General features: G+C 44.6%; 1 protein-coding gene across 1 annotated transcript in view; it reads right to left on the reverse strand.

The window, feature by feature from the left end:
• The window catches only part of RYR2 (ryanodine receptor 2 (cardiac)), a 176,751-nt gene that overhangs the window by 104,237 nt on the left and 59,754 nt on the right, over nt 1–12,760 (reverse strand). The window contains exons 32-39 of the mRNA XM_014529274.1: nt 12,479–12,565; nt 11,726–11,952; nt 10,185–10,965; nt 7,739–7,939; nt 7,053–7,158; nt 5,630–5,773; nt 2,400–2,673; nt 138–252 (exon numbers count right to left, since the gene is read on the reverse strand). Of these exons, the coding sequence (XP_014384760.1) occupies nt 138–252; nt 2,400–2,673; nt 5,630–5,773; nt 7,053–7,158; nt 7,739–7,939; nt 10,185–10,965; nt 11,726–11,952; nt 12,479–12,565 (1,935 nt within the window). The remainder of the gene's footprint in view (nt 1–137; nt 253–2,399; nt 2,674–5,629; nt 5,774–7,052; nt 7,159–7,738; nt 7,940–10,184; nt 10,966–11,725; nt 11,953–12,478; nt 12,566–12,760) is intronic.

The following is a 12,760-nucleotide window of genomic DNA, read 5'->3' on the forward strand; positions in this document are numbered from 1 at the left end:
GTAGTACGTCCAACTCTCAATCGGTAAGGTTTTCCAAAAGGTGTCTTTTAAACAGTCCTCCGGAGAAGGTTTAAGACATGCATGCACTCAAGGAGGTGCAATAAACGCCACCCCAAGATTCAAAGGTTTTCCTTTACCTTGGACTCCCCACCACCAAGGACGTTCACCATGACCTCCATCACTGTCTCGTGCATCCCCAGTGCCCTCATGAGGTTAGGGTGCTGGTAAAACACTTTATTATTCATAATGTCCCTACAAAGGAACACAGGTCAGAGCAAAATTTCAATAAAATATTTATCTGAAATCTAATCAACTTTTGGAAATACTGGCATGTACGGAAAAGTAAGAGCAATCATAGTTAAGCCACAAAAGTTAATAAGTGCAATTGAGTTTTCCTCAAAAATATTGGTAGCCTACCAAAAATAGTAAACAAGTTGTCTATTCTTTTCAATTACAAGAAATGTACTAAATATATAAACACTCACTAATATGAAATACAGTTTTGGACACTTATCATCCTAATTTAATGTATATCCAAATGTGTTCAACCTTCTTTTGTATAGAAATGAATCCGTTTCAACGTTTATAGAAAAATTCCTATATAAATTATTGATCTATGAGTATATCTGCTTTAATCCTTTTTATTATTTTTGCATTCTATTTGATCCATGTCAGTAGTCATCTTCATTATCTCAGTTTTTATCTGATATTTATATAGCTAGATTAGCTTTTTTTTTTGCTAAATATTTGTGTTCTACATCACTTTTTCACATTCTACATTCCAGATTCCTACATCCTTATGTTAAAGTATTTTTCTTGTAAACGTCATATAGATTAATTTAAGCTTTCCTTTTTCTCTGGTATGTTAGTTCCCTCTTACTTTCATATCCCCAAGTTAATGCAAATTACTGATTGCTTAGACTTATGCAGGTACACACCAGTAACATACTCACTAAAACACATTGCCTCCCATTCCTTCTTTCTGAATTCCGTTTTCCTTTCTCAAATGTACAGCCTTTAGAAGGCCTTTCAATGAGGGGCTGTAAGTAAATACTCAGAAATACCTGTTTTTCTCTCTCTCTTGAATATGGATGTAAATTTCCTCTCCAAAACCACACAAAGCACGAGCTCATTGTGTGGGATCCTCCCCTGGTAACAATCCCACACTGAGTCACGTTTTCCAGTCCTGCCGTTGGGAATTCTAAATATCGTTCCTTTGCAAGTGTTCTGGCTTTCCTCTCTACTTTATTCTAAAATGGCCTCTCCAGCTGTCGATGTGGAACTATTGGAGCTTTGCGAATCTGTGAATTCCCATCTTTCATCCACTCTGAAAAACTCAAGCCAATAGCTCTTCAATCCGTCCTTTAGTCCCCCCATTGTGTCTCCTAGCAACCTTCTTCTGCACATGCGGGGCCTCCTCTCACTATCCCTTCGGTCTCACAACTTCTCTTTTGTACTTTCTATCTCTCAGTGCTGCATTGCTGAGTAATTTCCTCAGCTCTATTATCTAATTCATTAATTTTCTCTTCAGCTATATCTTACCTGTAATTCAATTACCTGTTTTTTTATATCAATTCTCCTATTTTTCATTTCTAGAAGTTTATTTGGATCTTTCTCAAACCGTCCTGGACTTTTTGCAAGTCTTGTTTTTAGAGACTTCATTTATTCCTTTGCATACAGTGATTTTAGGTTCTCTTTCCAACATCCTATTATCTGAAGTTCTTGGGGGAGGTGTTCTAACTCCATAGTTCATTGTAACTGCAGACCCTTATTTATGGTGAATTGTTTCCTATGTGTTTGCAGTTTTTTATTTTGGGCTAACTTTTTTTTACTATTTAGGTTTTTTCTTGCAAGATTTCAGAGGAAATTGAGCTAAGAAAGCATACCACCGGGCCAATTTTTACATTAATTTTTCAGCTTGGGGTTCCTTAAACTATGCATAGGTGCAAAGGTTAAACCCCAAATCTACATGAAGCACAAGTTATGATGCTGAATTCGCAGTTCGCCATTCTTCCTTCACGGCCCAGTAGATACAAACATTCTTATTGTTTCCTGCTGGAGAGTGTTTATCTCCTCATGGATTTTAGTGTGTTTTTATTAGCCTGTATTTTTATATATGATTATACATTTCTGAGTAACTAATTAAAAAACAAACTCAAAGGTATTTGCTCTGTATCACAGCCATCTTTACATCTAGTTGTAAAATTAGACATGTTTCATTATTGAGCAACCTTCCTATTTAGCTTTAAAACATCATCTCTAAAAACAAAACAATCTAACTTAATGATCATGCAATCTAAAGAGTGTATGTTTATTAATGCACCTACTGTTCTGGTATTGGGATAATCAGTCAGAAAGAAGACACACGTAAGACAAAAGGCCGTAAGGATTAAAGGTACCCTAGTCCCCGAATCATGAGCTTCTCCTCTTCTCTGCCCATCCTCACACTCAGCAGAGAGCGGATCTGGCCCAGGGAGGCCAGCAGGTTGATGGTGTCCTCCACGGAGACAGCGCTGATGGTGTAGGTCTTGGGCAGGGCCTGGACCAGACCCCCGATGCCGTCATACTGCCGGTGAAGCAGCACGAACATGGCCCTCACCAGCTCGGGGTCCTCGATGACAGACTCCTGAGCCCACCGCACCATCGTCTCAGAGATCAGCTGCTGAAGAGTGGCTGCGGGGTCATTGTTGATATTTTTAAAGAAGGAAAATAATAAGAGACGACATTAAAGTGGGCATTTCAACTGCATATTTCATAGTCCCAAACTCATATCTATATTTGTACCAGAATATTTAGGAATATTTTTAGAAGAAAATAAACTTCATTTAAATATATATGTGTATATATGTGTGTGTATGTGTATGTATGTGTATATATATATATATATATATCATTAAAGTGATTTCAACTGCATATTTCATAGTCCCAAACTCATATCTATATTTGTACCAGAATATTTAGGAATATTTTTAGAAGAAAATAATAATCATTTAAATATATATGTGTATATATGTGTGTGTATGTGTATGTATGTGTATATGCATGTATACGTGTGTGTGTGTGTGTGTCTCTCTCTCTATATTTTTTTCTTTTTATTTATTTGCATTGAGGGAAGGGACTTTTGGGTGCCTTTTGACCAGAATCTAATCTAATCAGAAGTGATGAGTTGATGACGGGCCTGTGGGATGGTGGGCAGGGGGAGGAATGGTTTTTGAAGAGAATTTGGAGAGTATTTTCTATGGTTCATTAAATTGGAAAAGAGATTTTCTGATCTTTTTTATTTTATGAATACATGCAGAGATGAAAAGACTTGAAGAGTCAGCAAAGTGATTTTAGAGACTCTTCTCCAACTCAACTGCATGGTGAAGGAAGTAAAGTCCTGCACAGTGATCACCCAGTCTCACACTTGCAAGGACAGGATAATGCTATCTCCCGTGTGGATATTGAGACACAATATGCAAGTGTGCAGGTCGGTGTATGGCTTTGCTGCAGCATATTGTACCGTGAATTAATATAAATACACCAATACGGAATTTTTTTGCTTGGGGTTTAAAAATTATGTATATATATATTTTTAAGTATTGAAACAGTTTCCAAGCTCGAGAAGCATGCCACCTAAGAGTATGACTTTTAAGCAGGAGGCAGGCCTAGGGCATCACTCTATTTCTATATCTACTGGGCTGTGTGATCTGAAACATTCACCTAATCTTTCGTTACTTAACATTGTTCATGCCACAGGAAGCAGTCTGTGCACGAAAGTTTGCTGGAAATTCTACATTATGGTTAGATGTGGTGGCAGTCATTACACCTCAATTTCTTTATTCAGAGACACTGCCTTTCCAAATACTTTCTCCTCCATCTATCTAAATTGTACTCAGCATATAAAAACCAGTTTACACTTTTACTTATCAAAATGTTCTTCCAGCATGAAAACCAAAATTAATCTGTCCTGGCTTTTAGGCAATTTTTTACCCTTTACTCAGTGAATCTTCCTTGCGCTAATGGGCTAAGCCTACAATTTTCTACCCTTGGACTATTTAGAATAATACTAAGCACATGGCAGGTAATTGATAAATTGTCTCATCCAGTTATCAGCTGCTTCAGTGGCAGTAGTAATAGTTGAAACTACATAGATCTTTTTAAACATTCTACCATTTTAAAGTTTGCTATGTAACTCTCCCTAACTTTTATTTTAACAGGGAATCGGTAAGGAGCTATTCTATAAGATACATACAAAGTGAAATTACACCTATTATCTCCACTGGCTCCTATGGTGGCTGATGTGTGAGCGGCCTGGGGACCACTGCATGTACCTGTCATGGGTCTACATTTACATGACATCTGACTTCCCTCAACACTGTTCAGTATAATCCCCCTTCATCAGTGATGCAGCCCAGAATATTTTACAATGTAGACAAAAAATATTCTTTAATTTTGTTCTGTAAACACTTTGCAAAATGGAACTCAGTGTTTAGTGAGTTTGCATATGTCCACAATTCCATGTGGGCATCCCTAGTCATTTAGTGGTGGCTGCAGACCCACCACAGGAGAAGAGAACAAAGCACTTTAACCTTGAAAATGTAGAATCCTATGGAAGTAACAAAATTCAAAAAGGCATCAAATTAGAACATTCATACTAACCAATTTTATTCCATTCTTGCTCTGTATGATTTCCCAATTATGCTATTTCATGCTAATTATTTTGCTTTTGAATTTCATACATATATATACACACACACATATACATACAGTACAATAAAGATGAGTTATAGGACATGCAAGAATGGAAATACGCAAACTGACAAACTTTTCTTTAAGGACTACTCTTATAATGAAGGGGTTTTAGTTGTTTCAAAATTGCAGCCACTTTTTCAAAACCACTGTTGGCAATCTATACAACCATTAATACGAGCTGTCCTATTACTTTTACTTTTATTTTCTTTGTTCCATTATCTTCTCCCCAGAAGACCTGACATCACATGTCCCTATAAAGGTCAATCATGGGCATTCAAGGAGCAAGATGTTTACCCAGTTGTCTCCTCATTGAGTCATTTGCAGCAGTGACCTCATGTTGTTACATTTATACTTAAATTTGGATCCCAATAGTCACTTAAATTGTCTTCAAAAAGGAGTGAGGTGTCAGGGTGGGTCGCAGACCCACTCCCGAGCCTTCTGGGCGAGTGTGTGTCTGAGACTCACTGCCCTGTGCCGACTTGACTCAAGAGTAGCAGCTTCCTCTGCAGTTAAGTAAAATATGCATGAACCAGACCAAAATAGAGTTACACACACTACCTATTGAAACCTTAAGAAAAGGTTTAACTTGATATAAGAATATTTGAAAATCAACTGCATGGTATTTAGACAGGAAGGCTAAGTTACTCCCTTTTGCTTTCTCTTCACAGTCTCCAATCAAACACCTAAACTTCTAGTGCTCCCAGAGCCCATCCCCCCTCATAATGCGCTCTCTCTCCATCTATTTCTACGAGTATCGTCTGATGCTGCTGAGCACCTCTGGCGGCTACAGGCATCTACTCAAGAATCAGTTTTCTCCCTGGCTCTCCAGTGCGACATCGTTGAAAGGATGGGTAAGTGTCAGCAGCGGGGCCCCTCCGCCTCTCCCACTGCTTACAGGACTTGTCGGAGGCACTCTCCGCTGGCTTGTCAGCCTGCTTCTTCTTCAGGGACGTCACCTTCTCCACCAGGGACAGCAGGCGCCCTCTAATTGTTAGGTCACTGTTTCCGTCCAGAGACCCATCGTCATCCAGCTCAATTCCTAGTATGAAAATAGGGAAGAGAAAGAAGAACAGAAAAACCTGTTTTAAAAGTACATTTCAGAAAAAGAATTCTCAGGCTTTGCACCCTCTTCCATTCACAGCGTTGGAAACTCGACAACACCGAGCAAGCCTGCCCAGGAGCACTCGCAGCAACATTCATGTGTGGCGTCTCTTCCTGCCTGCTCTTCCCCTGCTCCTGTGGGCTCCTGGCCCTCAGCAGCCGGCACGGAATATAAACCGAACAGAGGACAAAATCTCTCTCAGGAGACAAGACCCAGTCTGCTCCTTTCGCCGACACAGGCAGCTCTGACTTCAGGCGCCGTCTGCCTGGACCTGCAGTTCTGCCGGCCCGAAAACCTCCCACTTTCCTCCTCACTTGCCTCCATAAATGTCAGTAATATTTTGACAACTTGAGACACAGGTAGAACAGGCCTCATTAGGTACCTAAAGCATGAATGCTTTATGTCTGAAGCAATAATTCTACCATTGTAGAGTGTCCCCTTCTTCATGCTATATTCATGGTATATACACGGTATATAACCTGACGGCAGTCATTCAGTGGTTCTTCATTCATAAGCTGACTTAATACGCAAGGCAGTGCTTTTATTCTCCTTATTAAAAGAAAATAAAAATAATGCCCCTGGGGCCGTGCAGATCTCCTAGGAACTGGCTGCCAGGTCACTGTCTTTCACAGGAGCAGCCTTCACCCACACCACTGCACGGAGACAGAGGACGCACACGCCCGCAGCATCGAATCGATCCCACTATGCAAGTTCTTAGAATGAAGGGGGAGGATTCCCTTCACAGATCTGGCTGCTAACATATAATTCAATGAAGGATTCCCTTAGGCATTAATTAATTTCATGAGACATGCTGAATTTCACTGGCCTAAAAAGTGGCCACGCAGTCAGTTTAAATACAACTGGTTGTAAATAAATTTCGTTAGACTCAATCAACCTAACACTCAGCTCTCTGCCCAAAGCATCTAGTTACAATCCACGCTCCCCCCCCCTTGTTCCCTGTCACCAGGGAAAGAGGGAAGAGAGAGGGGAATTTCAGTCATCTTCTGCTTCATCTGACAGCCTGACTTCCCACATAGGGCCCATTAACCATTTTATCATAATAAATATTCTTAGATAAACCCTAACTGGCATCATGATTATATGTGAACCTGTTACATACAGAGCTGCTTTTGTAGCAGTGAACCTGTTACATAAGAGCTACTTTTGAAGCAGTGAATGTGCACTTAACAAGAGCTGTAGGTCACAAAGACCTTACCACAATGTGCCATCAGATCTTCATGAAAATCTAAGAGTTGGTCTCGAATTTCCTCTGGACATGGACACTCGTTTTTGTCATCCTTAAAATTGAGAAGCATATTGATCTGAAAGTTTGAAACAAGGAAGAGGAAGAACGAGAATGAGAGAAAAGTGGATTCAGGAACAACACAGCAAAGCTGCTCAAAACCTGTTTTGGAGTATCGTAAAATGTTGCCCAACAGATGAATGTATCAGTAAGTACAACAAATCAATGCTTCTCTCTCTCTTTCTCTCCTTCTCTCTCTCTTCAATTTAAAAATAATATATTAACAGTAAACAAAAAGTAAATAACTAAATAAATAAAATTTTTAAAATGTCTAGCTTTGTGTCCCAGGAGTGGAGGGCTCCTGCAGCTGGGACGTAACTGCATTGGCCATGAGGACCCCCTGGGCTGCATATTGTTCCCATTTGTAGAACATCAGGATCTGGCACACTGGCCTCCTCAAAGAGGCCATGACACACCTTTTTAATAAGCCTCTTATTGTTTAAACTGAACAAGTAGACTGCTGGGTGACACTAAGACTGCTGACTACCGCCACTTGGCTAGTGTAAAGAGAACAGGGAAATGCACTTGTCCCTTTGCAGGGCCTGGGTCCTGAGTGAGCTAAACAGTAAACAGGAAGGGTTTCCAGCTCCCTCTTGTACCTGTTCTTGTGGGGGCGACCTGAACTCCTTCGTCTTCCGGGCTGTGAGTGCGGCCGACATGTTCAGGGCTTGCATGACTTCGTTATAGCGGAAGCGCTGGTTGTCCTGGAGCCTAGCGACAAAGTCGTCTGAAAAGGCCACGATGGCTTCTATGCGGTGTCGGACCTGGCAGTCGCAGAGGTACTGCAGGAGCAGGCACATCTAAGAAGACAATGACAAGGCACCAAGTGTAAGTCATGAATCTCTAGAGTTCTGGGACATCAAATAAAAGTCAGTGGCAGAGATGCCCAGCTGGACACTCTCCTTTACGCCCAGAATCCTGGCAAATGCATGTCCCTTTGGTGGACACTCTGTCCTGGCCTCCTGCAGCTGTAGGTGCTGTGGCCCATGGGATATATGAGAAGCTTGCCAGGGGTCTCCTGGGAAAGACTTTCCATCATTGACAACAGACCAGAACACCCTCTTCTCAAGGAGAGTGTTCCTGGGTCACGACATGATCACTCGAGGAAGATGAGGCAACACACCTTAGGCTGGAAACCACGACTGAGGGTCGCCCAGGATACTAAGACCTGGGTTTCAAATGACATCACTGAGTTCCGCCAATCCTAGAACTGTCTACCTCCAGACTCTGCATGTAACTTAGGTGGTTTTACAGCATCTTCACTAACTGGGTATTCTCCCACAGGAATCCGAAAGGATTTCTAAGTGCACAGTGAGCCTTTCAAAATATGCCTACCAGGGAATGCTCTGCCCAAGCTTCGGAAACACTTAAATACACCAACACCAACTGTGATTCAATACGAGGCGCTGTGTGTCACTACCCACAGGAGTATGTCTGTCGATGCTGCTCTGAAGCGGGCCTACTGTCCGCCCCCCTCCCTCCGCCTCCTTCGCCCACCTTCATGGAAGCACCATCCCCTGGGGTCTGGGTCCACGTGACAGCCTCCTGACTCAGTCTGCCCTGGACCACCCTGCCTTCCCCTCTCATCTGTTTTACTCACAACAGCTGCACTGTGATTTTAGGATAAAAGTTTCCTGCTAAAATTCTTCACGGTTTTAATGGAACTTGGAATAAAATTCAAACTCCATCGTGTGGCTGGTTTTAGCCATCAGCCCCATTCTGTGAGAGCTGCCGTCTGCCTGTCTCACCCTCTCTCCTCAGCTCCTTCGGCTGCAGCCGCACCGCCTCTCCCTGCTTCAGAGCCTGCGGGGCCACGTGTCCTGTGCAAAGCTCCCAGGACCCTCTCCCGCTCCTGTCTACACACACTCGTGTCCGACCTCAGCTTACAGAGGCCTCCCCGCGCCTTTCTCACGGCGATCCCATTGAAGTTTCTGTATTCTGCTAATCCATTCTATTCTTCCAGACCAGCAAGGGAATTAGCAATGAGACACATGAAGAGAGATGTATCACTAAGTATGTATTTCCCCCAGGGGTGGCGCTTCTGGAGGGTGGGCCCCCTGTTCCTTCACCCAGTACTGTGCTTGGCTCTGCAGACAGAGAGGGAAACAGGGCCCATCAGGGCCCACACCCACGGGACCTTACAGACCAGAGGCTGAAGAAAGGGCCTCAGACACGTGCGCACAAAGACAGGCCATGCCTCTGGCTCCTTAGCAACACGTGCAGGAAGTGACATCCGCTGTGGGACAAGTGCCCTGAGGCTGGTAGGAATGCAGGCGGATAGGGAGGGCTACAAAATGCCTGGAGTTCAGGCATCCCAACGAAACGTGGTGAGATGCAGAAACAAGACACAGGGAACCGCTGAGGAGCCCGAGGGAGAGGACTGGCAGACAGAAGGCCATCTCCCACGCTTCTACACATGTAATACACACACACACACAACTGCACACACAGAAATATACCTGTATACACACAGACACGCACACAAATATACACACACAAATATACGTATACACACCTACACACAGACAAATGTACATATACACAGAAATATAGATATGTACATAAAAATGTACACACATAAATATACATATATACACGTACACAACTATACGCATGCATACCAATATACACATATACACAACTGTACACACAGATACACATATAGACACACATCTATACATACAAATCTACATATACACGCAAGTACATGTATACACACATACATACACACACAAACAGGCCAGACTTGCAGACACACATGGTAGACAGACGTATACGCAGCCAAGGAAACCACCTTGACAAATATACTAAATTTATCTTTTATTAACTATTCTCAATTAACTCAATTGGAAAATTCATTAAATTCAATCCAAATGTAAGAAAGTTAGATTGATGAGTCCCAAACACAACTGGACATTAATTTTCTAGACAACTATGCTATACAGGAACCCCCACAGGCCAGTTTCAGTGCCTTGGTCATGTGCAATCCTGAGCTCCCCACCCCTTCTCCCCCGCTCACCTGCAGCCCCCCACTCACCCCCTCACCTGGAGCTTCACAGGCTCAGGCAGTTTCATCTGCAGCAGCCCCTCTGCCGCATCCCCTCGTATGCCCTCGGGCCTGGCATCTTCGGTGTGGGGCTCCTTGAGTGGTGCCTGGTGCTCCTCCTCCAGGGAGGCCTCCTTGAACACCCGGGGCTCAATCAGTTGCAGGATGTGCTTCAGGTCCTCCCCTTGGAAGACACCCATTGTGAGCAGCGTGTAGAAGAGCTTGATAAGCGGCACGAAGAGGAACTCAGTGGTGCCCCCTACGGGGTCCCTCGTGCGCAGTCCGCCCTCCTGCACCACCTCAGTCAGCATCTGCATGGTCTTGGCCTTGAGCGTGTCCAGTGGGAACTCGGGGCTGTACTGGTAGCAGTCGTGATTGAGGCACACAAAGCTCGGCGAGGAGAAGCGCATGCGTGGCCGCAGCGAGGTGCTGAGGCCGATGCCCGGCAGCCCGTGCTCCTTGTGCTTGTCTGGGAAGAGCGTGATGCTCTTGGTCTCCTCGGTCATGGGCACGATGAACTCGTTGTTCATCATGAGCCGCGCGGTGGCGTAGGCGCTCAGGTGGATGTCGATGAGCAGGTCGTAGTAGCCCGTGCGCAGCAGGCCGGGCATGTACTTGCTCTCGATGGCGTACAGCAGCTGTGCCTCGTCCACGTGGCTGCAGAGCGCGTGTGCCACGCGGTGGTTGCCCAGGGCACACACGGCCGAGTACAGCCGCAGGGTGTGCGAGTGGAAGCGCAGCAGCTCCTCCTGCTCCGTCAGCTCCAGGATGTCCACGGACCTGCGGGGGCAGGGGATGCTCAGTCACAGGGACAGAAGAGCTCATGCAAACCACACTCTTTCTCCATGACACGCAGAAAAAGTCCGTTCTAGGTGTTTTACAAGATTTCTTCCATAAAGAATTTTATGTTGAAAATGTTCACCCTCTTGTGCTTGCACCCCCTTCATTGTCCATACCTCCGAAGTTCTGGGCACCACTTAGATACTGGTCTCAGTCTGAACCTGGGGACCCCTCCTTTCAGAACATGAGCACTCCCTGGGAAACCCCAAGTCCCCTTCCCTACTGGGCTGGCTGGTTTCTGGAACCCAGGAAACAGTGCCTTCGATTGCAGAGGCTGCACCTTGTCTCTGACCTGTGAGCACTGCCGCCTGCCAGTGAGAGGAGCTAACAGGTGATTCCTGGGACATAACCTCCCTCTAACCAACCTCCCTCCCAGACCCACACATACGCCACCAGGTCTGCGCCACTCAGGAAACACACACTATAGTGACATTTTCAGTGAGGAGAGTTCCTGCTGGGAAACGGCATTTACACAGGCTCCTCATTCAGGCCATTCTGCTTCTGCCACATGTCATGACCTTTCAAAACCTCAAGAATCGGGCCAGAATATGCCCAAAGTCTTTCCTTTGACTACAGAATCCATTTTAAAAGTACATACTTCTTTCACATGAGCCACTCAATCTGTGTCCCCAGTGCCACCTGGAGCCCCGGACAGTGGTCAGGTGGAGGGGCCCGGTGGGAGGGTGCCGGGCGCGCAGACCTGTTCTCCTCAGGGATGTGCAGGGACATGAACTGCAGGGGGTCCACGCACTGCACCAGCCAGCCCTGGCGCTCGCTGACCCGTGACACGTCCACCTTCAGAAACTGGTTGGGCATTCTGCTCCACAGGACGTGGGACAGGAACTGCACGTGGAGGCGCGGGGGACACTGAGGCACGGGGTTCCTGTGCTCGCTCTTGAAGAGTCCCGCCGAGAGAGGCATCACGTTCTAGGGGACGAAGCAGAAGAACTGTTTATGATACTCCCGGGGAACGATGACTAGCATTCTGCAGGACAGACAACAGAAGGAAGACCCACTGCGTGTCCACCGAAGCCAATACAAGAAAGAGCAGAAATTGGGCTAAAGCTCCTAAAAGGAGAAAATGTTGTGAAGGAAAAGGCCTGGCCCTTCAGGGCAGGCACGTGGCTCTGCCACACCCTCGCTGGCCTCGGAAGCGTCCCACATCCTCCAGGTTTTCTCTCCAAGCTGCTCTCGGTGCCACAGGTCCTGACACAGGTCACATCCACGTGGCTCTCTCTCCCTGTCTGTTCTGTCACCCCCCTTGTCTGTAACCCACACCCTCACTCACATTGATGTTTCTCTCTCTCTCCCTCTCCCTTCCTTTATGAAATCAATAAAAAAATATATTTTAAAAATTATTTATAGGATTAATAGCAGTACTAATTTAAGAAGTACATATTATTCCCTAACAGAACACAATCCAAATGTAATACCAAGAATGAGTCTTTCTTACCTTTATTCTTCCCAACTCAAACTGGAAAACATTGGGACTTGTGGCTTGTGCAAAAACTGCAGGAAATAATTTGGTGCTTGGCTCCACCTTAAAACCAACGAATTTAATAATATTAGCAGAGGAAGAAACAGAAAGAACACGTATTTTCTTCACAACAACTAAGGAACACTTCACAAAAGCGAACCAGAGACTTTCCTTTCTCCCACATGGATATTGTCTTTCAACAATTACTTGGAGCATTTCATTTCTTTGCTACGTGAACATTTAAGGAGAAATGTACTT

This window comes from Myotis brandtii, unplaced genomic scaffold (genome assembly GCF_000412655.1).
Source record: "Myotis brandtii unplaced genomic scaffold, ASM41265v1 scaffold679, whole genome shotgun sequence".
In the NCBI taxonomy this organism is placed as follows: domain Eukaryota; kingdom Metazoa; phylum Chordata; class Mammalia; order Chiroptera; family Vespertilionidae; genus Myotis; species Myotis brandtii.